The sequence below is a fragment of the Saccopteryx leptura genome, chromosome 1 (assembly GCF_036850995.1).
Source record: "Saccopteryx leptura isolate mSacLep1 chromosome 1, mSacLep1_pri_phased_curated, whole genome shotgun sequence".
Classification (NCBI taxonomy): Eukaryota; Metazoa; Chordata; class Mammalia; order Chiroptera; family Emballonuridae; genus Saccopteryx; species Saccopteryx leptura.
In genome coordinates this window covers 49,195,610-49,220,091 of record NC_089503.1, presented here as the reverse complement: position 1 = coordinate 49,220,091, position 24,482 = coordinate 49,195,610, and the positions used below count along the sequence as shown (strand labels likewise).

General features: G+C 42.2%; 1 protein-coding gene, 1 non-coding gene and 1 pseudogene across 2 annotated transcripts; all 3 read right to left on the bottom strand.

Annotated features, from left to right (window-relative positions):
* Positions 1–1,947: 1,947 nt before the first annotated feature.
* LOC136388766 (tropomyosin alpha-3 chain pseudogene) lies at positions 1,948–2,929 on the bottom strand (annotated as a pseudogene).
* Positions 2,930–9,482: 6,553 nt separating this feature from the next.
* Positions 9,483–22,821, bottom strand: EIF4G2 (eukaryotic translation initiation factor 4 gamma 2). Its single transcript, XM_066360067.1, has 23 exons — positions 22,623–22,821; positions 22,294–22,305; positions 20,833–20,959; positions 20,443–20,508; positions 19,791–19,931; positions 19,144–19,246; positions 18,140–18,271; positions 17,663–17,729; positions 17,427–17,578; positions 16,779–16,889; positions 16,502–16,585; positions 16,318–16,416; positions 15,248–15,389; positions 14,998–15,158; positions 14,525–14,638; positions 13,737–13,862; positions 13,482–13,586; positions 13,177–13,392; positions 12,835–13,093; positions 12,388–12,592; positions 12,033–12,244; positions 11,825–11,946; positions 9,483–10,313 (listed from the first exon to the last, which is right to left on the bottom strand). Exons 1-23 carry the CDS (start codon positions 22,819–22,821, stop codon positions 10,248–10,250), a joined length of 3,021 nt encoding a protein of 1,006 aa, XP_066216164.1. The 3' UTR covers positions 9,483–10,247.
* LOC136389985 (small nucleolar RNA SNORD97) lies at positions 14,329–14,471 on the bottom strand. The gene has a single exon (XR_010748517.1). It is a non-coding gene; the product is annotated as a small nucleolar RNA SNORD97 (small nucleolar RNA).
* Positions 22,822–24,482: the final 1,661 nt, after the last annotated feature.

Sequence of the window (24,482 nt, the reverse complement as noted above, 5' to 3'; positions counted from 1 at the left end):
GAGGCAGGCAGTCCAATTTTGGCTTTCAGTGAAGTGCAGTTTGCATGAGAGGCCACTGCAGAAACAGATGCTAGGCTCTGTTTTTTAAAATTTGAGCCCAGTTAGCCACTAGGTAACCTTCTTAACAGATATCATTCTTTTTCAGGGTTCACATGTATCATTCCATTTTTTGCATCTTTGTGTAAAAAAAGTAATTGAGAGGGCTTTGTGTAATTGGAAACAAATTGTTAGAGCTAAAATGTCAGGCCACTCCTTATTTGGGGGGTAATTTGTGGTATAAAATTTTGGAGTACCTATGGTATGGATTGCCATGTTTTCTTATATTTTCCCTACCTTTGAAAATCAGCTCCAATTTGACCATGTCTGATTATATATATAAGCTTTAGAGATATTCAGGTTCTAAATCTTACTCTTTCAGTGATAAACTATATGATGCTGGGATGTGGCTTTATTTGAATGTTGGCTTTATCTCCTTTAGCTCCAATTTCCTGCTGTTCAAATTGGGATAACAGTGTCTGCATCCCAGAGCTGTTTGAGAATCAAATGTAATAATGTATACCAGGGGACAGGCACATATTTGGATTCAAAAAAGTTAGGGTATTTTTCCTTTTCTTTTTATTTTTTTAATTTTAGGGGGGGAGACAGAGAGAGAGACAGGGACAGACAGACGGGAAAGGAGAGAGGTGAGAAGCACCAATTCTTCGTTGCAGCTCCTTAGTCATTCATTGACTGCTTTCTTATGTGTGCTTTGACCGGGGGGGCTACAGCAGAGCAAGTGACCCCTTGCTCAAGTCAGCGACCTTGGGCTCAAGTCAGTGACCATGGGGTCATGTCTATGATTTCATGCTCAAGCCAGCAAACCCACGCTTAAGCTGGTGAGCCCGGAATCAAGCCAGATGAGCCTGCGCTCAAGCTGGTGACCTCGGGGTTTTGAACCTGGGTCCTCCATGTTCTAGTTTGGTGCTCTATCCACTGTGCCACCGCCTGGTTAGGCAGATTAATTTTTTTTTTTTTTTGTATTTTTCTGAAGCTGGAAACGGGGAGAGACAGTCAGACAGACTCCCGCATGCGCCCGACCGGGATCCACCCGGCATGCCCACCAGGGGCGAGGCTCTGCCCACCAGGGGGCAATGCTCTGCCCCTCAGGGTGTCGCTCTGCCGTGACCAGAGCCACTCCAGCGCCTGGGGCAGAGGCCAAGGAGCCATCCCCAGCGCCCGGGCCATCTTTGCTCCAATGGAGCCTTGGCTGCGGGAGGGGAAGAGAGAGACAGAGAGAAAGGAAGGGGGGGGGGTGGAGAAGCAAATGGGCGTTTCTCCTATGTGCCCTGGCCGGGAATCGAACCCGGGTCCCCCGCACGCCAGGCCAACGCTCTACCGCTGAGCCAACCGGCCAGGGCCCTGGTTAGGCAGATTAAAAAAAAAAAAATTAACATTGACTTGAGAGAGAGGTAGGAGAGAGGTGGGAAAGGAAAAAGAGAGAGAAGCATCAACTCCTTGTTCCATTTAGTTGTGTACTCATTGGTTGCTATTCATATGTGAACTGACCAGGGACCTAACCTGAGTCCTTGGTGCACTGGGATGATACTCCATCCATTGTGGCACCTGGGCTCCCATTAACTATTTTTTTAACTTATTTTTTATTTATTGAGATGACACGGTTCACCAAACCATACAGGTTTCAAGTGTACAACTCAATATAATACCATCCACACATCACATTGTATATCCCCTGCCCCTAGCAGTCTCTCAGTCTCTTTCTGTCCTCGTTTTCCCCAACTTTGCCCTTCTCCCTAACCCCCACCCCCTTTCCTCATCCTGTTGTCTGTATCTCTATATATAGTGTTTTGCTAATCCAGTCCCCTCAGTCTCACCCCTCTGGTAGCTGTCAGTCTGTTCCATGTCTCCATACCTTTGTTTCTATTTTTTTTTTTCCAGCAGCTTAACATTTTAATTTGGGGTGGGGGTGGAAAAGAATACATAATTTGCTTTGTGCCCCCCCCCCACCCATCCTAATTCCTTGGGGACCAGCCAGGCTGACCCAAATGGAATCCAGAGTGAGAGTGGGGCGTTGGGTTTCCCGAGGAAAGGGGGCAGATCCAGAACAGAGCAGAACCGTTGGTAAGTTATATAGAGGTCATGTCATTGAGGGCGTGGTCCACTCCTCGCTAATGGCCTTGTACTTCAGTTTCTGGGCATAGAGCTCATCTTCCAAATCATCAATTGTCTTTTCCAACTTGGCTACTGATCTCTCAGCAAACTCAGCTCGGGTCTCTGCCTCCTTGAGTTTATCAGTGAGAATCTTTATCTCTTCCTCATATTTGTCTTCTTTTTGAGAGTACTTTCTTCGGCAGCACTCAGACACTTCAGGTTCTGGTCCATCAGTCTGATCTGCTCATCCATCTCTCGGCAACGGGACGCTGCAAGCTCAGCTCGTTCCTCTGTGCGTTCCAAGTCTCCCTCAATAATCACCAACTTACGAGCCACCTCTTCATACTTCCTGTCTACCTCTTCAGCAATGTGCTTAGCTTCTTTGAGTTGGATTTCCTGGAGTTCCATCTTTTCTTCATCTTTTAAAGCTCGGTTTTCAATAACCTTCATACCTCTCTCACTCTCATCGGCAGCTTTCTCAGCTTCTTCCAGCTTTTGCAGGGCAGTGGCCAGGCGCTCCTGAGCACGGTCCAGTTCCTCTTCAACCAGCTGGATTCTACAGTTCAAGGAGGCCACCTCAGCTTCAGCCTGCTCCCGGGCTCGCCTTTCTCCCTCCACCTCCCGCTGGAGGCGCTCAGCCCCCTCCTCTGCATCATCGGCCTGCTGCTGCAGAACTTGAATCTTGCGTTTCACCGCCTCGATGGTGGTGATCCCGGCCATGGTCCCCACCCAGCGCTTGGTCGCGTTTGGTTTCCTGCCTCCTCCGCTCCGCGATGCAGCCGCTTTTTTCCTGTTTCTATTTTGTTCATCAGTTTATTGTGTTCATTAGATTCCACATGTAAGTGAGATCATATGGTATTTGTCTTTCTCTGCCTGGCTTATTTCATTTAACTTACTACTCTACAGGTCCAGCCATGCTATCACAAAAAGTAAATTTTCCTTTTTTATGGCCATGTAGTATTCCATTGTGTAAATGTACCACAGCTTTCTTATCCATTCATCCACTGATGGACACTTGGGCTGCTTCCAAATCTCGTCTATTGTAAATAACGCTGCAGTGAACATGGGGGTGCATATCTTTTTTTGAATTAGTGTTCTGAGATTCTTAGGATATATTCCTAGAAGTGGGATCACTGGGTCAAAAGGCAGTTCCTTTAATTTTTTTGAGAAAATGCCATGCTGTTCTTCACAGTGGCTGCACAAGTCTCATTGATTTTTAAGAACTTTTTTTTATGATTGACCCTTTATTGTGAGTATGGCAAATATTTTTCTTAGTTTGTCTTTTATTTTGAGTGAAAGAGATTAATAGACAAATCCATCAATTTTTTCCTTATGGTTTCAAGATATTTTTTTCATGAAGTAAAAGAGGCTTATGCTTCAGGAACCTCCATGTGCTCAGGCCCCTTCCAAGGCCCTATATCTAATTTTGTATTTGTAAGTTTGTATTCTTTTTTTTTTTTTTTTTTGCATTTTTCCCGAAGCTGGAAACGGGGAGGCAGTCAGACAGACTCCCACATGCGCCCAACCAGGATCCACCCGGCATGCCCACCAGGGGGCGATGCTCTGCCCCTCTGGGGCGTTGCTCTGTTGCATCCAGAGCCATCCTAGCGCCTGAGGCAGAGGCCACAGAGCCATCCCCAGTGCCCGGGCCATCTTTGCTCCAATGGAGCCTCGGCTGCGGGAGGGGAAGAGAGAGACAGAGAGGAAGGAGAGGGGGAGGGGTGGAGAAGCAGATGAGTGCTTCTCCTGTGTGCCCTGGCCGGGACTCCTGCATGCTAGGCCGATGCTCTACCACTGAGCCAACCAGCCAGGGCCTGTATTCTTTTTATTAAAACGGCCCCTTGCCTGACCAGTGGTGGCACAGTAGATTGAGTGTCGACCTGTGATGCTGATGTCCCAGGTTCGAAATGCTGGGCTTACCTGGTCAAGGCACATAAAACAGGCAAGCAATGAACATAAAATAAAGCAACTATGAGTTGATACTTTTCATTTATCCCCTCTATAAAATCAATAAATAAAATCTTAAAAAAAAAGGGTCCCTCAGCTTATATAAACTCAGGCCCCACAAAATCCAAAACTGCTCTGTATCATGATTAGAAAGGTCACTCCTTTTCAAATTATGAAAAATTTTAGTATGATTAGCTTTATATCTTTTTTAAACTTATTATTTTCTAATTTTTCAGTGCTCATCTGGATTACTAGTGCAGTAATTTTCTTCAGAGATTATTTTTCTTAGAACTAAATGGAGCTCCATCACTCATTCATTCATTTATTCATTCCTTCAAACCCTTCCCTCACCTTTTGCACCCAACTGAATAAGTAATAAAGCCGCTGTGGCCTGACGTGTGGTGGCGCAGTGGATGAAGCGTCAACCTAGAGCAATGAGGTCGCCAGTTTGAAACCCTGGGCTTGCCGGGTCAAGGCACATAGGGGAAGCAACTATGAGTTGATGCTTCCTGCTCTGCCCACCTTCTCTCTCTCTGTCTCTCCTCTCAGTAAAACAAATAAAGTCTTTTAAAAAATATCTCCTATAGTAATAAAGCAGCTGTAGGGTGCTCTTAAAGAATACAAAATTAGGTTCAACGTCCAGAAAGAGTCCTGTGTAAGAGGTTGGCCATGAAACTCTATTGACTTCATAGTAACTCTAAAAAAACTGACTATAGTCCACTACCCGCACTAAGTGGAAACTTAAAATGGTAATTACCAACAGATGTTTGTTGAAGTGATTAGAGTTTTTTCATCTGTGGCTGCCCCAGCCTTCCCATTTGCCAATGCTTCCAATTCAATTACAAAGCACCCAGTTTTCTCTATTAATTTATTCACTTGTACATTCATAGGTAAGCGCCTCATCACTGCCAGCCTTGTGCCAGGGGCTGGGACATAGCACGGGTAGGGCAGTGTCTCTCTGCCACGGGAGTTTTCTCTCTGTTCAGCAGGGCAGACAGAGAGGAGCAGATCATGAGAACTTGGAGCAGGTGATGGGCCATGCTGAGACATGAACAAGGTGTCATGTCACTTGAGCTGAGAGGAGGAAACATCCTGGAGAAGCTGAGACTTCAAGGAAGGGTCACTTTCTCAGCAGACATTCCAGGAAGAGCTTTCCAGACAGGGAATCCAACTTTGCTTTGTCCTGACTTCACAGAGCTCCCATCTCCCTCTTACTCTACACCAGAAAGACAGCCTGAGTGAGGGGACATCCTTCTTCTTCTGTTGGAGGTGGCTGTGTAGAGCAGCTTCATACATCAGCTGTGCAGTGGGGCTTGGAGGACAGGGACTTACAAAGTTCTTTCCCATTTAGCTCAGTAGGTTTAGAAACAGCCTCCCAAGGGGCGACAGGAGGAGACAAGGATATCTATCCAGTACATTCCAAGGGGAAAAAAGATCAAGACCTATTGGACATGCTCATCTGTGGGAGGAGGGAAAAGTAAGGGTTTTGGCCTGAGCTTGGTCCCCACTGTCAACTGTGGATAATGCAAAGAGATGACTAATAAGCAGTGAATCCTTGCTCAAGTCTGCATGGGACATGCAGAGTCACAGACCAAAGCCTCAATCCCAGCTTCTCCATTACTTAGTTCCATGAGTTTAGGCCAATTGCTTCACCTCTTTGGCCTTCATTTGCCTTATCTGTGAAATAATCTTTGGTTTGTCTGCCTCCTAGAGTAATTTCAAGGAGCCAGATGGGTAACAAAAAACAGAGTTGGACAGGTGTGGGATTGTTCTACATACAAACCATTCACCTCATAAATATTTATTGAGTACCAACTACGTGCCAGGCGTGATGATGATGATTATGATGATGATGCAAGTCTAGGGATGTGACAGTGAACAAGACCAAGCTTTTTAATAGAGCAAACATTCTGGTTGCCCCCATTGTCAAAAAAAAAAAAAAAATCAAGACTCAGAATTGAAATATCTTGGCTAACATCACATTGCTGATAAGTGGTAGGGCTGAATCCTAGATCTAACTAGAGCAGTGGTCCCCAACCCCCAGGCCGCGGACCGGTACCAGTCCTTGGGCCATTTGGTACCAGTCTGCAGAGAAAGAATAAATAATTTACATTATTTCTATTTTATTTATATTTAAGTCTGAACAATATTTTATTTTATTATTTTTTTAATTGAATTTGCTATGTACAAACTCATCGTGAGATTTAGATCCAGCCCAGGCCACTAATATATTTATATTTTTCCTTGGTTTGCACAAAATTTTGATTCAAGTTGTTTGAACTCCTCAATGGCCGGCCAACTTTTGGAAGCTGTATGCCTGTGCTCATCTGTATATGACATTTAAAATATTATGTACCAGAAAGACATTTTAATATCTAGAAGATCTTTTAAGAAATTAGGTCCTCTAAGCTGAACAATGTTTTATTTTTTAAAAATGACCAGATTCCCTCTGTTACATCCGTCTAAGACTCACTCTTGACACTTGTCTCGTAAGTTCGACAATTATATTTAAAAATACCACAGTTTTTACGCCGGTCGCATTCTTTTAAATTTTGTGCATTTATCCGTCCCACGGTAAAGCCCAGTCAGTGAAAATATTTTCTGACATTAAACCAGTCCATGGCCCAAAAAGGGTTGGGGACCACTGACCTAGTCAAGTCTGAGTTCTTCCCACAACTTTTTTCTATGTCCACATCCTGCCACGTAAGATAATTTTTTTAAATTTGTGTTTTGGTTCAACAAATATTTGAGTTTACTGTGTACTAAGCACTGTTCTAGGGGCTGGGGATACAGTAGTGAATAAAACAGTCAAAACTTTCAACCTCTTCACATTCTGTAGGAAGTCAGATGTAAATATGCAGTATGTCATGTAATAATAGATAATCAGATACCTAAACCAGGAAAGAGGACATATGTGTTCAGGGTTACATTTTAAATAGGGTCAACAGTGGGGAACTTACTAATAAACGTGACATCTGAGCCACACCTGACGAAGCTGAGGTAGCCAGTCATCTAGTTATCCAGGGCTTAAGTAGAAACTGAAAACCTCCAATGCTTGGCATGCCCAAGAACCAAATGGAGGCCCGGCCAGTGTGGTGGGAGCAGAGTGAGCAGCACAGGGAATTAGATCAGGGAAATAGGGTGTGGAGTAAGGACAGGGAGCAGGGGAGACTAGGTTAAATCTAGGGCTGTGTAGACCAAACTCAGTCTTTTCCTTCCTTTTTTTTTTTTTTTTTTTTTGTACTTTTCTGAAGCTGGAAACGGGGAGGCAGTTAGACTCCCGCATGCGCCCAACCGGGATCCACCCGGCATGCCCACCAGGGGGCGATGCTCTGCCCATCTGGGGCGTCGCTCTGCTGCAATCAGAGCCATTCTAGCACCTGAGGCAGAGGCCACAGAGCCATCCTCAGCGTCCGGGCAAACTTTGCTCCAATGGAGCCCTGGCTGAGGGAGGGGAAGAGAGAGACAGAGAGGAAGGAGAGGGGGAGGGGTGGAGAAGCAGATGGGCGCTTCTCCTGTGTGCCCTGGCTGGGAATCGAACCCAGGACTCCTGCACGCCAGGCCGACACTCTACCACTGAACCAACAGACCAGGGCCCAAACTCAGTCTTTTCTTAAAAACCTAAGTGGGCCCTGGCCAGTAGCTCAGTTGGTTGGAGCATCATCCTGATGTGCCAAGGTTGTAGGTTCAACCACTGGTTGGGGCACATGCAGGAAGCAACCAATGGGTACACAACTGGATTTAAAAACGTTTCTCTCAAATTAACAAAAAAATATCTAGGTGAAAAGCCAATTGGTGGGTTTGGGGCCAAGGTTCTCCCCCCACTCCCTAATTCCTCTGGCTGCTGTGTTAGACTGAAAGGAGAGCAAGGGCTAAGCAGAATCCAGTTAAGGCTATTGTGGCATTTAGGAGAAATGAGTGGCAGTAGAAGTCCATTTCCAATGGTTTTTGGAGGGAGAGCCAAGATTTAATGATTCGACATAGGATTTGACCGTTAACCAACTTGTCTTATTTTTTTGGAATCATGGAGACTGAGAAAGAACAACCAATAGAAAGAAAACTTAAGCATTTGTTGTCCTGGAAAGAAGTCTCCAAGTATGACTTACTGTCAAATGCTGCCTATGGAATGAGGGAAACTACTAAATTTAGCGCTGGTTATCGATCTAGAGAAGGCTTTGCTGTGTTTGGGTGCAGTCTGAGAATGGAAAACTGACAAAATGAATACACAGCTCTCAAAGGGGCAGTCAAGAAGTGAAATCTTCAGTCACTGCTTATTTGTATGCTGATACTCAAGGCGTTTTTCATACAAGACGAATGCTGGGTACATCCAAATAACGTTCCCGTAGCATGGTAGTTTATATAGTGTTCAGTAACAGCATGACAGGAGTGTTATTCAAGAGGTCGTCAGTATTTGAGTTGTTCCTGAAGCATGGGAGGGGAGCGAGTGTGAACAATCTGACTTTTGCAACCAATGACAACTGCACATTAGGTCTAAGACTTCCTTTGGCCCAATTCCCTCAGAGTTGAGAATTCTGGCTGGAGTCCATGTTCATAACACCCTGAACATGCACCTGATCATGTCTGATCTTGGAAGCTAAGCAGGGTTGGGCCTGGTTAGTAGTTGGATGGGAGAATTCAGGCTGGAAACTGAAGCAAAGACCTACTCCTCTAACCATACATTTGCTGGGTTAAAACTTTCCCCCCTCTTGGTAGGGAAGGCAAGCAGAGGGCCAAGGAATAATTTAACTCCTATAGCTCACATACCAGCCTAGTCAACTCAGCTTTCACTCTTAAGTGTTTGTCTCTGTTTAGCCTTCATTTCAGTGGATAGCCACCAAAAGCTATGAATCTGTTACTTGTTAGAATTTGTGATGGGGACTGCTAAAACACAGGAAGGGCTAGATTCTATTCTCACTCAAACAGGACACAAATATTGGTTCTACTCATTACCCCGAGAGAATAAGCCAGTAAAACACTGAAGACATATAGGTTGTCATCTGTAACAGCAATAAAGTTCATTACCGTCTGTCTAGGCTCTCCAAGAGAACCACCAGGACTTGAGCAGCAGCTACTGGGAATGCCTGCAGGGTCAATAGCTATGTGGTGTTGGCCGTGAGGGTTGTTAGCCTTTTAGAGGTCACCATGTATGACAATGAAAAAGTAAATCTCACCAAGTTAGTTGCTATGCATTAGCAATGTACTCTAAAATCACAAGATTTGTGATCTCAGCCCTGCCTTTGATTATAGAAACTGTTTATTGGTTTCTTCCAGTAACCTGACCTAAGGAGAAACTTATGGCAAAGGAGTTCCAGTAATAACTTAAAGTACTGAGAATGTTTTGTTCCTTTAGGAAATGGTGGATGCTAACTTAGTCACACACAACTCTATCAAGTATCACAATGTTTATTGATAGATACAAGTATATAAAATCAGGGCATGAACATGACTTGATAAATTAAGTAGACTTAATTTCAATACTATAATAAGAGGGACCAATTCAAATTCTCACCATTTGTTTCACACCCACAAAAACCACTTCTAGGGCATTAACGATCTCTCAAAACTGATCAGTTTTGTGCAAGTAAACCATGTTTCTTTTTAAAAAGACTTGTGCACTTGCCCAGGCTCAAGGATATTAAAATCTAGCACATAAAGCCCATTACTAGAGGTAGAAATACAGGCAATATACTATTACGGCAACAACCATCAATTACAGTTAAGAATTTTTCTGTAACAACCAAATGGATAATCAAATATTGCAACAACTCAAGTATTACTGAGCAAAGTGCATCTCTACAGTATTCAGTGTTGCTAATTCAGTTTTCTAACTTAAAACAGCCTATGATAACTGGTAGCAAAGAAGATCCTTGCAATAGACTGCCTTCTGCTTGAGAACTTAGGATGTAAGTATTGCATGCTGCTAATATACTATCTAAACATTAAAGATACTCCTAAAATATTTGATGGTAGACTATGATTAAGACATTACACTACAAAAAAACCTTATGCAGAAGGAAATCCTAACTGACGTGCTTCTGCTTTAAATATTGTGAAAACATTACAGCGGAATGAATTTTCGCAGTGGTTAGGTCAAATGCAGTTACATCATAGCAACAGTATGTTTTGCACAATTTAAGGCTTTGGCTGGTTCTTTAGTCAGCTTCTTCCTCTGATTCTTCTTCTTCAGCAGTTTCTAGCCAGGTTAGCCACTGATTCACCTGTAAATTAATTTGTAATTTAAATAGGTATTACTTACAGAGAAAATCTCAAAGCAGCTTTGATTCAGGACCAAACGAGCAATCCATTGAAGGAGAAAGTTTTACGTAGTATTATACCTTTTATAATTGCAAACAGCCTCCAGGACATACATCAAATTTAAAGTTATCTTATAAAGTGTTCATTATTTAGACTTGGGATTACATATAAGCTGTTTATATCTAAGTTAGCTCAAATCTCATTCTTTGACACTGCTCCAATTATATTTCAGGATCATTTAGTATGAGACTCCTTTTAAACCTAAATGTGTTAAAGCAGTAACTGGGGAGAGGGGGTAGGAGGTAGGGAAAAGATTCTAAACAGATCTCCAGCTTCATCTGCAAACTGCTGAATTCAATTTTCTAAGGACAGAGCTAAGTATAGATGCTGGAAGAGTGACTGAGCCTCACGAAACAAGTTTGTAAACCTAAGGAGTCAAGATAAGATACTATAGTGGGTTTTCCACCTTTTTACACTCGTGGACTAGTGAAAAAGTATTATTTCAGGGACCACTAAAGACAGAAATCACCCTAAGCATAACAAAATCATTAAGTACATAACCTTCGTACAACACATCAGGATAATTAACTTTTGCATACTGGTGATCGACAAACACTGCTATAGACCAGTGTTTCTCTAAGCTTGATCCCCTTGAAAACTAGTACTGACTGTATTATAAATATAATCACGTGGATCGTGTACCAGAGAGACCTATTAAATCAGAGTATCTGGGATCAGAGAATGACAGAACCTGCTGTCATTTTAGAATCTGCTAGGACTTGAATTCCACTCACTAAGAGTGAAAAGCTATGAGAAACCTAGAAGCAATAGGAGTGAAAAGCTATGAGAAACCTAGAAGCAATCTGTTCTTTGCCAGCATTAAAAAAGGCTTAAACTCACTTTTGTACAACCGACTCATCTAAAGTGGATTAAAAAAAGCCAGCTGTAACCTAACATCTCTTTTTATTTTTATTTTTTTTACAGAGTCTGAGAGTCAGAGAGAGGGATAGACAGGGACAGACACACAGAAACAAAGAGATGAGAAGCATCATTCATTAGTTTTTCACTGCGCATTGCGACACCTTAGTTGTTCATTGATTACTTTCGCATATGTGCCTTGACCGCGAGCCTTCAGTAGACTGAATAACCCCTTGCTTGAGCCAGTGACCTTAGGTCCAAGCTGGTGAGCTTTTTGCTCAAACCAGATGAGCCCTCAAAATCCCAGTCTGATGCTCTTATCTACTGTGCCACCGCCTGGTCAGGTTGTAACTTAACATCTTATACACACCTCTGGAACTGAAGCCGTTCACTTCATAGCTTTACCTCACTTTGCTGTTTACTGCCTACTTTACCAGAGCAGCACCAACATATGTACAAACCGATTTGCTTGTATTAGTTTTAAGTACTCTTGATTAAAGTAATAAGTAAATTGGAAAAAGCAGACCAACTTTCTCCAGCAAAAGAAGAGATTTACCTGGAACAAAGCCTTGCCTTTCCCTGGAAACTCTTGGGTTATATCTTCTTTCCAAGCCAAGAAAGCTTCTTCTTCAATAATTTCCATGTCATAGAAGTGAACAAAAAAGCGCAGTAACATGCCTAAAAGACAAAATGTAATCTCCTTATTCAGTGTGCCGTTTAAAAATGAGCCCACACTTGCACTCCTCCGATACTGGTCCTCTCACCTTTTGGGAAGTTGCTGTTGTAGCAGTGCACCTGAAGGGCATACAGGGCACTGACTTGTAGATCAACGTGATCGTGAAGGAACTTCTGCATTACCGGCTTGAAAGAAAGAAGCAGTTGTTTTTCCTGCTCTAATTGTTCTTTGGAAGGAGCAGAGGAAGAATCTGTTTCATCACTGGGTGGGTTTACTTCACTAGAAATATACTGTAAGAAGCTACAGAGAAAAAGATCTTATTAGAATATAAAAGCAATTTTTCTATGTTAAACAAAATTCTTAATCCCTTGCCCCTTTCAACTTTTTCTAGTTAAGAAAAAACAGGTTAGTTGTGCATTATACACAGACCAACTTCATCTTACCTAGTCATTAAGATGTTCACAAATCCTTTATCTACATGAAGTTTGGGAGAGATATTATCTTTAATCCACTTATATATGGTTTGAGGGGATGGATCCAACTTTATTTGCTTCAACAGTTCCTTTTCCAATTTGAGGAGTGGGAATAAGAAACTCAGTCCCTTTCCTTCCAAAATCTCCAACATACGATCCTTATTTTGATCTATTTCTGAGGACACAAGACCATTTTCACCATCAAGTAATAATTTCCCAAAAGTATAAGGTTCATGAAAAAGAATAACTAACCCAGCAAAGAAAATTTGACATTTGAAGCAACCTGAAGTAGTTAAAAATCATAATTTTCTATGAAAGTGAAATCTACTTGTAGTAGGTAATGCTTATCTCATTATCTGGAAAGGACAGTTACACTGTATGACCTAAAAAAACAAAAAATCCCCAGCATTCTCTTACCTGGGAGCATTTTCTGCATATTGACCTTGCTTTGTTGAAAAAGTTCTGTTAACCATTCTCGATCTTGTAATTTAGCTAGTTGCTGAAGACAAAGTAAGAATAGAGGAAAATGGGTGCCACTTTCCAGTGGTTGAGCCAGTTCTGAAATGCTCACCAGCTCTGAAATGATGGCACGAGCTGCAAACTGTGCTAAGTATGATTTCACCAAGGGTATGTCAACCTCCAGTTTGGGGCACTGGTCCAATACATTCAGGAAAGCCTTAAAAAAGAAATATATAGTCACTTTATTAGTTATCAAATTTAAATGGAAAGAATACTCATAGAATCAGAAAAGTATCCTACCTGCATGAAGTTGTCACTTGTGGCTATCCCTTCCTGTTTCAGTAAACTGATCAAAGAACTTGCTTTTTCTTTATCTTCATCACTTCTGTCTAGTGACAGGATGATCACTTTGCTTAACATCTCTGGAAGGAAGTGTTTAGGAGCCCTCATTTCTCTTACACCATTGACAGCTTCATTTGCATTTCCACTATTCAGATATTCAGTCACAACAGTTTCCTGAAAAGAACACAAATGTCTGCAGTACTTTTTCTCCCCCCAATTCAAATATAATCCATGAACTGACTATGGGATTAATCAAAACTTACTGTTAGTTTAAGAAGTTCTTCCTTTGAGGGCGGTGGCTTTTTACTGGTCTTGGCAGGCTTTTCTTGAATAAGTGGTGGATTAGTTTTGAGGCCAAGCTGAGGTGTCTAAAACATAGCAATGTAACAGGTATACATTTTTAATAAAAAAGTTTTTAAAAGAAAATTATGACCTCAGAGGAAAAACACTATAGAAAAAAATAATCTTTAGATAACTTCAGAAAGTACCGAAAAAGTTATCATACTATGGTTCAATACCTGTCCCAGGGGTGGTGTTTGAGTGCGCGGTGGTTGTGCACTAGGAGGAATCATAGTTATCTGGGGCTGAAGCTTTGGCACTTGATTTTTATTCATTAGGAAAGACTGAGCAGGCCTCAGGCTAATCTAGAATTGATAATGAATGAAAAGAGATACCCAAAGTTAACAACATGCAGTAGGATAAGATACTAAATGTAACACTCAAATACTAAGATTGAGTACAAAGATGATAGGATCTAGGGCAGAATGTAAATTTCACCAATAACTAAAAAGGTACTCCTTGTTAAATTTAATTACTGGCAAGGAAACCAAAGATCTGATCCAAAGAAGAATAAAATACTATTAAATCTTGTATTTGTACCAAAACACTCTAGGATTAGCATCATTAAAATAACCAGAAAACTTAAATTAAGTATCTTTTAAAAACCCTCCCTCCTTCCAAGGCATCCGTGTCCAGGGGCTGATCCTCGAGGGTTACAAAGTTTTTAAAATATTTATTTTTAGTTAAGTCATTCTATTTGAGGGAAATCACAATCAAAATCTTGACAACCATTTTTTTCCTTGCTCTCACTAAAGACCTTGTAGAAGAGATTTGCCCTCATATCTCATAATCGTCTCTCATAGGATGCTGGACATTCAAAGAAAGAAAAAGTAGTACAGAAAAGAGAGAAAGAAAATAAAGAACTCCAGCATTAAGTCCTCTTAATAACGCGTCTCTTTATAATCATCGGGCAATAGATTTCTGAATTGACAAACTGTGGTATATTAAGTAACATAGGCAAAAGTACCTCATCTGCATTAAGCTGTCCTTTCTTAGAAAACCGAGGTGGCATATCCTTCGACTGTCCTTGCAGCTGGGATAAGAGTCCCTGACTCTGGTTATGGTAGAGCTGGCTTAGCCCCTATTTCAGAAAGGGAGAAAGAAAGTCTAGATAAAAAGGGGTCCACAAATTTAGGTAATAAAGTACCAAAGAAATGAACCAAGCCATAGGAAAGTTTAATTGAATTTGCCCAAAGAAAGTAAAAAGATGAAACCGGGAAGAATAAAAATCTAACCTGTCAAATAAACTGATGTGGCTTTATCAATATTTTACTAATCTTATTAAGCATAAGCATTAACTCAGTTTAAAGTAACCGCTAGATATAAAACTTGGTTTAGAAAAATATACACAACCCTGAAGTATTCGTATTTTTTTAAAAAAGCAGAACTAAACCACACATTTCAAGAATACTTGTCTAAACATTTGTAAATGTAAATTACCTGGCTTTTCATAAACTTGCCTCCCATCTCTCCAAACTGTGATTGTGTGGGAGGCATGATGTGTCCCCCATGGCCATTGAAGAGTTGATTTGAACGGTGACGCCCCATGGTGGGTGAAAATCTATCCTGGATAACTCCTGGACCAGTACCAATTCCGCTACCTTAAAATACATACATGGACAACTTTTTACAACTCTACTATGTTATATTGATTTTTTTACTTAACCAAACCAGTTTTATTCAAAATCACCTGGCATTTGTCCAAACATATCAGCAAGTCCTCCAAGTGGGTCCCTGTCCATTTTCATCCTAGGTGGCATGAACGGTCCCTCCAGAAAGAAGTCACTTCTCATCCCTTGAGCCATAGGTGCTGGAATAAACACTCCTAAATCCTTAAGAAATAAAGTGAATAAAACACTTGTTTGGGGCCTTATTTTATCTAAAAATATAATTCTTATATTGGGGCCTGACCAGGTGGTGGTGCAGTGAATAGAATGTCAGCCTGGGACACTATGGACTCAGGGTTTGAAACCCCGCAGTTGCCAGCTTGAGTACAGGGTCACTGGCTTGAGCATGGGATTACAGATATGACCCCATGGGTGCTAGCTTGAGCCTAAAGGAGCCTCCCAGTCAAGGCACATACAAGAAAGCAATCAGTGAACAATTAAAATGCTGCATCTATGAGCTGATGCTTCTCATCTCTCCGAGCCCTTCTTGCCTGTCTGTACCCTCTCGCTAAAAAAGTTCTTATATTGAGGGAAAAACACAGAAAAACCTGTAGACGATAGTGCTACTTAAATAACTTCTGAGCTCTACCAGGTAAGATAAGATGTCGAGTTTTTAAGAATTTACTTGAGCCTGACCAGGCAGTGGCGCATGAATAGCGCGTCAGACTGGGATGCCAAGGACCCAGGTTTGAGACCCCGAGGTCGCCAGCTTGAGCGTGGACTCATCTGGTTTGAGCAAGGCTCCCCAGCTTGAGCCCAAGGTCACTGGCTCGAGCAAGGGGTCACTCAGTCTACTGTAGCCCCCCAGTCAAGGCACATATGAGAAAGCAATCAATGAACAACTAAAGGTGCTACAACGAAGAATTGATGCATCTCATCTCTCTCCCTTCCTGTCTGTCCCTATCTAACCCTCTCTCTGACTCCATCTGTCACCAAAAAAAAGAAGAAAAAAAAAAGAACTTTGAGCCAAACTAGTGACACCTGCCAGGAAGCAGAACCTCAACGGATTAAGAAAACGCTCAAGTTTTAAGATGGCCCTTTCGCAACTCGAATCTTAAAACCCACTTGATAAAAGGAAAAAATAAAATCTTACTTTTACTGCATCTTGACGGATTTGATTGATCGTCTTTGGTCCATTGTCAAGAAAAGCCTTGCGAGGAACCCAATGGTGTTCTCGCAGCTCTACAGTATCCTTTAAATTTAAAAATAGATGAATAAGTTTTAATATTCTGAACAGCAAAAAATGAATTCAACAACACAATTTTTAAAAGTTTTACCTGCAGCAGGAAACGAATCCTTGCTGGCAATTCCTTACTTAACATCAAGGAACACATTCGGGCAAAGTACTGATCCATTAAGGACTAAAAAACAAAAAAAAAGTGCTATGACAAATACATACTATTTAAGGCTTTTAAAACGGCTTTTAAAACTTCTAGATTACAGTCAAGGTTAGTAATTAAATATGGCAATCCTTTGTAGTATCACAAATTAAAGCCATCTGGGCTGAATAAAATTAAGACAAACTATTTATACCATTTGTTAGAACACACATACCTTGGCTCGTTCATGATCTAATCTAGGTCCCACTGTCCTCATTATCTGACAGAGGCACTCCAAATCCTCTCCCATATCTTTGAGTTGGACTCTCTTCTTCTTTTCCAAAAGCTACAAAAAAAAAAAAAAAAAAAAAAAAGGCAAGCCCATGTTGACAAAAATCTTATGTTTAGACATACCACTTTCCCTTACATTTACACTGACTCATAGTTCCTACAGTACCTAACATAGTACTTTCTATTTAGTTTGCGTTGAAGAAATCCCTCCAAGTTAAGCTATTTAACACAGTAATCAGTTCTACTCCTACCTTACTACACCACTTACTCCCATATTTCAGAATAGTTAAATTTTGCCAGCTACCTAAAATGCTTAGGTCCTGGATAGTTAGCTCAGTTGATTAGAACATCGTACCAAAACACCAAGGTTGTGGGTTAAATCACCAGTCAGGGCACACAAAGGAAGTAGACCAATGAATGCACAACTAAGTGGAACAAATAAATACCTCCCCCCAACCCATCTCACTATTATCAATATATACACTTATTACTAACATTTTCAGATAACAAAAGCAATTACAATGGACTCATTTCCCCAAATAAGTATGTGTATACAGTGATTATCTAAACCTAAATTTCCAATCATACTTACTGTTTTGATGCACTTATGAAGGATAGATTCATGAATAAGATCAAGCTTTCCAAGTTCTCCAATGAATTTGATGTTCCCCAACATCTTGATCTTAGCAATGGCTCTCTGTTCCTCCTCCTCGGGGAGGAGGGGATTTTCACGCTTATCATAGACTGGAAAAAACATAGAGTCAAGTCAACATTCAGAATTAGGCTGAAAATGTACAGTACTCCTTAGTGTCAAATATAAACTCTCACCATCAACATTTCTGGTTCGGTTTTCAAATTCATCTTGTAATTTGGAAATTAGGAGGCGTCTGAATGTCTATTAAAAACAAAAGACATTTCGCAAGATTTAGTAATGAAGTCTTCCAAATCAACTTTAAAATAGGTAAAGCAGCCCTGGCCAGCTGGCTCAGTGGATAAAACATCAGCCTGGCATGCGGATATCCCGGATTCAATACCCGGACAGGGCACACATGAGAAGCGACCACTGGCTTCTCTTCCCCTCCCTCTCCCCACTTCTCTCTTTTCCCCTCTTGCAGACAGTGGCTCGATTACTTTGAGCGTGGGCCCCAAGCACTGAGGATAGCTCAGCTGATTTGAGCTTGCATTAACCCTAGATGGGGGTTGCTAGACAGATCCCAGTGAGGACTCATGCGAGGGTCTGCCTTATGATCTCCTATCCCCTCACTTAAAAAAAAAAAAAGAGGCAAAGCAAATACTATCACTTACTGTGCTTTGCTTCTGTCCTGGTTGACCCTCTGCTGCTGGGCCATCAAAGTTTGGTGCATCTTCTGCCAATCGCAGACATAGCTGAGCATACAGTGAACTATACTTTGGCTCTTCTAGGGCTTTGTCCACAATCTATAGAAAATATCATTTGTTAAATACTAAAAATGACAACCTAAAAGAACTCTTCCTTTATAATTCAATAATTCTTTGAAGTCTTAATATCTTAGATCTCAAATTTCATACCGGCAAAATCTCTATGCCTCATTTATAATTTCGGAATAAGAACACCTCTTTTGTAAGGATTACTGTATAAACTAAATTAAACAATGCATTGTAAAGTGCTTAGCACACAGCCTGGAAAAACCAAAAATTTAAATGTTAGCTATTATACTGTATCAAAAAAATTCAATTATACAGATCTCATTAGTAGGCTCAACCCCTCCCTCCTCAGTTCGAAATATGCTGAAAATCAAATATAAACAGACACTGGAATGTTTTATCAACTATCACACAATTCATTTCCAAAACCAAAATATGGTGTTTTCCACAGAAGGAAAACCTAATAAAACCCAAATAGCCTGGGAAAAAATAGAAGAGTCAAGTCAACATTCAGAATTAAGTTGAAAATGTACAGTACTCCTTAGTATCAAATATAAATTCTCACAATAAGCCCATTTTAACTCTCCAAGCATACACAGTATGAAGAACTTAAAAATCCAGCTCTTAAATCCAATACCATAAAGTGTCTTAAAAAGAAAAAAATCATTACCAATGTCATCTCAATAAATTCAACTAAATAAAAATTAAAAAATAAAAGGAGAAAACCCTACATTAGCTCATAAGCAATAATGCAAGTGTAAAAAAACCAACTTGGTTTTATTAAATACACCACTCACAAAAACTAGGGGGTATTTTATCGCTTCATGTTCCCTTTGAAATATCCCCTAATTTTTGTGAGCAATGTATTTCTTTCTCCTTTTCAGTTAGGCCAACATTTAACTTACCAGCAGTATGACCCCTTTAAGGATGAGTTTAGACTCTACACCCACATTGAGGAGCTCAAGGCATAGCTTGTCAAACTTTTCAGGAGTAAGCTTATTTAGTATGCTGGGGAAAAAAGAAATCACACTTTAAGTGTCATGCAACACACGAAGAATTGAGTTGAAAAACAGCTTTTAAATCGTTAATTTTTTTCTTCTATCGTCTTCTTTTAGTATCAAGATGTTTTCCTTACCTATCTAACCAAAGGGATGTTTAAAAAACCTGCCACTGTTGTTTAAACTATACAATCTGTACCTAACTAGGGGTCTCCAGCTGTCTGACAACAAATCTTTCATACATCCCCCAAATCCAGAAAACAAGAGCTTCCTTATTATCAGGGCTAGATGAGGAGCTAAGCCCAGTCCTGTGCATCACTGGGTTATACACCAGACACTGGCAATAGCAGCATGACAGGCTGAAAGCAAGGCTAAGCCCTAAAATACTTACTGACAGTGCTGTTAAGCACTTTAAGACACTGGCATTCCTTAAAATACACACTTTGGGCATGAACACTGCTCCTGAGTAATATAGCATAGCCACAAAAGAAACACAGCTAACCCATTCTTTCCTCCTTTTAGCAAAAGGACCAAACAGACCTATATAAACTTACCCTCTTACTTTCCTGAAGATTGCGTCATGTCGTTCTTTTTCATTTGCGGAGTTGTTTGCTGCGGAGTTGTCATCTCGTCTAGTGCTTCGTGCAGGAATCCATTTCTGAGCGTTTTGCCCTGGGGTTTTCCCCAGGAACTCGCTAGTACAAATTAATAAATTTATAATTAAAATTAAGACAATTTAAAACAGCATCCAACCATACATACCAAATGTCATACTGATTAGAAATCCTTCTAAATATAGAAATTTTTCAGTTTTGAGTTTCTCAACTTCTCTAACAACTACAAACTCACAATCAGTGGTCCTCAAATAATGTGCATTTGAATCACCTGACGGGCTTTGTTCGAACCAGTTGCTGGGCCCACCCCCAGTTTCTGCTTTAGTGGGTTTGGGGTAGTGCCTCCTAATTCACCTTTCCAATAAGACTCCCAGGAGATGCCAACGTCTCATCTTGGGAACAAACATTTTCTAAAGTCTCATGACCATGCTGCATGTATAACCTAAATTTAGGTTATGTAGTAGAAACCATGTCCAATAAACTTAATTTCTGATGTCTACTTGCATAACTATGTATATTATTACACATGACAGTGACTATTAATATAAACCTGTTATTTGTAAAACTCATGGCTTTTGCAAGTTCACTATACCTGTTGCCAGCAGTCTTGGGATAGTGCTGAGGTGCACCCCTACTTCCTCCTCCGCCCGAAGAAGCACTGATTAAAAGGAAAACAGTTTTTAAAACTAGACCCCAATTATGTGTTAAGGAATAAAAGATCTCTTTAATTTTTCTGTATTTTAGAAATCACACCACAAATAAAGATTAGGCTAAATATTTGGAAAGCCAAATAACGGATTATTTTTCACATGGCAAGTAATAGAAAATAATGAAAATAGTGAAAATTTCAGGACTTTAAAAAACAAACACGACACATTATGAATTAAATGTAAAGCACATTTATTCAGAATTATTTGGTGTGGTGATTCTTTTGGTCTTGTGACTGCTCTCTAACAACTGCCCAAAACAAATCTACACATACCTGAAACGAGAAGCACCCCCTTCTGCAATCGCACTCTCCACTTTGGCGGCTTGACAACGAAGAATCTTCAAAAGAATAATATTAATGGATGGGGTGGGGAGGGATGGGGACAGGAGAAATGAAAAACCTAGAATGAGAAAAAGTACCAAAATTAGACACTGCAAACATACAAGTCTATAAACTCTCCTTCAATTATAATTTATTTCACATTGTGGCACTGCAGTTGATTGAACTTTCACTGCATTGCAGATCTCCTAAGACAAACAGAATGTTCTCAATCAATAGGCAATACAATTGTTTTGTTTAGCTACCTGGAAATTCCGTTGTGTTCAAGAAAGCCAAGAGCCTTCACAAAAATGTACATAAGAACATCTCAACAGCTAAGAACAAATCTTTGAAAAAAATCACATTCCACCTCTTTTAAAACTGAGCACTCTGATCAATAACAGGAAACCTAGCTCTATCAACAGGGGCATACTATGTGGAAAATGTCCTAATACTTGAATGCCCCAACGACACACCAAACAGATTAAATCAGAGACAGATTGTCCAGCCGTCCTTCTGTCCATACTTAACTCCTCCGCACAGAGGACAACGGGGAGATGCGCGAGAGGGACAAGGGTGCACGGCGCCTGGCACCCAACAGGCGGAAGACCAGGGCACAACATGGCAGCGGAACCTCCGCCCCGTGTCTTCCCTTCCTGGAACAAAGAGCAGTGGACTCCTGCAGCCAGGCTGGAGCTGGGAAGTGTTTCCGCCGGCCTCCCCACAGAGCCGCCGGGGGCCAGCCTCGGCGAGGCGGAGCGGGCCACCCCCGCCGGCCCAGCGCCCGGCTCTTTGTTCTCCATTCGGGAAGGCGGCCTCCTTCCCACCCGCCGCCTCGCAAAGGGCCCCCTCCCACCATAAATCCCCAAGAGACTGACAACCGCTTCCCAACTGACACAAGACCACAAATCCTTGTTTTCTTTCCCCTCTCTCGTCCCACTGGGCCCGCGGGGGATGCCCTTCGATCCCCGCCACGAACAACAGCCCTGCCGCTAGGGCCGGCGCCGGGCTTCACACACCTCCCTGCGGGGAGCGGTCTCCGGGACTCCTGCGTCTCGGCTGGTCCCGCGCCAACGGCCGGGCCCTCCGGCCGACCCGCGTCCCTCCCCGCTGCGGCGCGTGCAGCCCAACCACGCTCTCCTTGGACGGTCGCGCCCGCGCTGTGGCCCGCCCGGCTCCCAGCCACGCGGACGGCCGGGGCCGCCAGGGTTGCTGTCTTCTGCTCCGTTGGCAACAGGAAAAAAGAACAAAGGCGAAGAATTTCCAGGTGCCCAAAGCGCGGAGGAAACGCTACAAAAAGTCGCCCCGCCCGGGTCGGCCTGCGGCCGCCATTTTGTAACCACTCAAAAAGAGGAGGCCTGGGGACGGCGGCCATTTTAGAGCGCTCTCCTAGGCAGCAGCGGCGGCTCCACTCACCTTCACCGAGAACTCAGCTGCCACTGCAGCTGCCTCCTCAGGATCCGGTCGCCGGGGACGGGGAAGGAGGGGAAGGGGAACGGAAAACAAAAAAGGGGGAGGGAAGGGGGAGGAAGGAGTCGGGAACGGCTGGAAACTCTCAGCTCAGAGAAGTCGCGGCTGCAGCCACAACACGGTACTCGCCGCCACCTCCATAGACCTCCGACTCACCGCTGGCTCTGAGGCGTGTCTGAAGCCGAACTTATCACTCTGGGGGCAGCCGAACCCACCAGAGCCGCCCCGAATGCCTCCGTCGCCACCCAATCAGCATCCTGCCTTCTGTCCACTACCAATCCGCGCAGGATGGCGGGGAGGAGCCGTAGGGCAAGCTGGGTTGCGGCGCACCCCCGCCGCAGTGCGCAAAGCCGTATTCGCGAAGGCTCTGAAGCCGGGCCGGTGGCGTAAGGGGAGCGGAGCACCGTGGAATTGCGGGCTACTTGCGTAAAGTCGGAGCGCCGTTCTGAGTCTGCGTTGGCGTGGCTGTCTCATCTTCCTCCTGTCTTTGTTCCCCGAGTCCGCACCCCATGCTGAAGTTATACCACCGTCTTTCCCTTTTACCTCGTTTTCTCACCGAAATGTGAGAAGTATATTCGCCCTTCCCCTATTCTGTCTGATTCTTGTTCGTAGCCTGTCGGGGCACTGACTTTCTTGGCGCCTCCAAGAAGCCGTGATTGTCCCTCGCAGGCCGGGCTTCCCTGGGATGGGCCTGCAGGATTAAGGCCTGGTGCCTACGGGGCGCCTCGCCTGGAATCAGTGTTGGTCTCCGGGTGCTCGGCTCCGGCTGCCTGAGGGCGGGAGGGAGGAGCGGCACAGTAGGGCTCAGGAGACTAGACGGTACACCCAAATGCGTAAAGAAAGCTTCATTCAGCTCCCTAGTTATTCCACCCCCTGCAGAGTGAATGAGAAAGGGTTGATAGGAGGGATTTACTGTTTGCTTTAGTACCTCACACAGAAACAGTTTTTCCCTAAGATATGTCCGGCCAGAGGTCACGGAAAATACCCAGAATATGCCAGGCCAATTTGGAAGAAATGTTTTCGGAGCGCGGGCTTTGGAGGATTTTAATTGCTAGTCCTGGGTCTTTTTTGGTTTTAGTGGTTTTTAAAATGTTGAAGACTGGCAGCTGTGTATTTCTATTTTGTGTAAGGCCCACCATAACAAGTAGTATTAGGTTTTTCAAACCTGGCAGAGTAAACTATTTATACTTCTCAGGTAATATTTTAAGGGAGGGTACCGTAAAATGAAGTGTTAAATCGTTTGCGACATTTTAGGCATCCAAAAATGGAGTCATATTTCCATATACGTACTACTCAACAGAAATTTTCCCACCTTCATTTTGGATATACAGTTCTTGATACAATGCGTAATCAAAAGCGTGTGTGTGTGTGTGTGTGTGTGTGTGTGTGTAACACGCACGACTTTTAAAGAATATGTTCGATACAAGGCGGTATTTTCAAAGACCCAAACTAGATTTGACGTGTCAAAACAGCTCTTGAGGTTGAAAGTACCTAGTCCTTGATTCAATTTTCAAGAGAGTTGCAGTTTTTCCTAGGACATTTAAACCTGATCATAGGGCTCCATGGGTGTGGTGTGATTCTGAAGGTTCAAAACAATTCCAGCATCTTCAGATGTTTGTCATATATTAGGCTGATCATTCCCCCCCTTTTATTATATTACCACAATTATTGCTGTTAAGTCAACTTCACTTGAACTTTAACAACTGGAAAAGATTAGTCTCATTCTTGGTATTAGTTAAAATGTTTTTTTTAAAAAAACTTGTTTTTGGGAAAGGTGCAAATTGTGTTTCAAATACAAAAGGTTTCACTTTATAATTTCAGGACCCCCTTAGCTTCAAAATAACATCAGAATAATATTTCGTTATAATTTCTGTAGGGCTTTACAGTTGCCCCAAATCTTTCCTATATGTGATATTTGACTTTTATATAACTAACTGGTTTATATTATTCATGACTAGTAATACATTAATTGGATAGAATAGTGTTTAAAAACACTAGTCTAGACTTCCAAGAGAATATTTACTGAGCCCTAAAATCTAGATGGTCTTTTAATTGATAAACTTGTAACTTGATAATTAAAAATAAAAAAAGGTTTTACATAATTAAAAATCTTTGCTGATTGTAAACCCCTCTGA

Coding starts and splice junctions, on each gene's coding strand:
- EIF4G2 (XM_066360067.1), bottom strand. CDS start 22,821: ATGAGACAGCCACGCCAACGCAGACTCAGAACGGCGCTCCGACTTTAC. Junction 13,393..13,481: donor AAGAACTTCTTAAACTAACA/GTAAGTTTTGAT, acceptor TGTTCTTTTCAG/GAAACTGTTGTGACTGAATA. Junction 11,947..12,032: donor CAACAGCAACTTCCCAAAAG/GTGAGAGGACCA, acceptor TTTGTCTTTTAG/GCATGTTACTGCGCTTTTTT.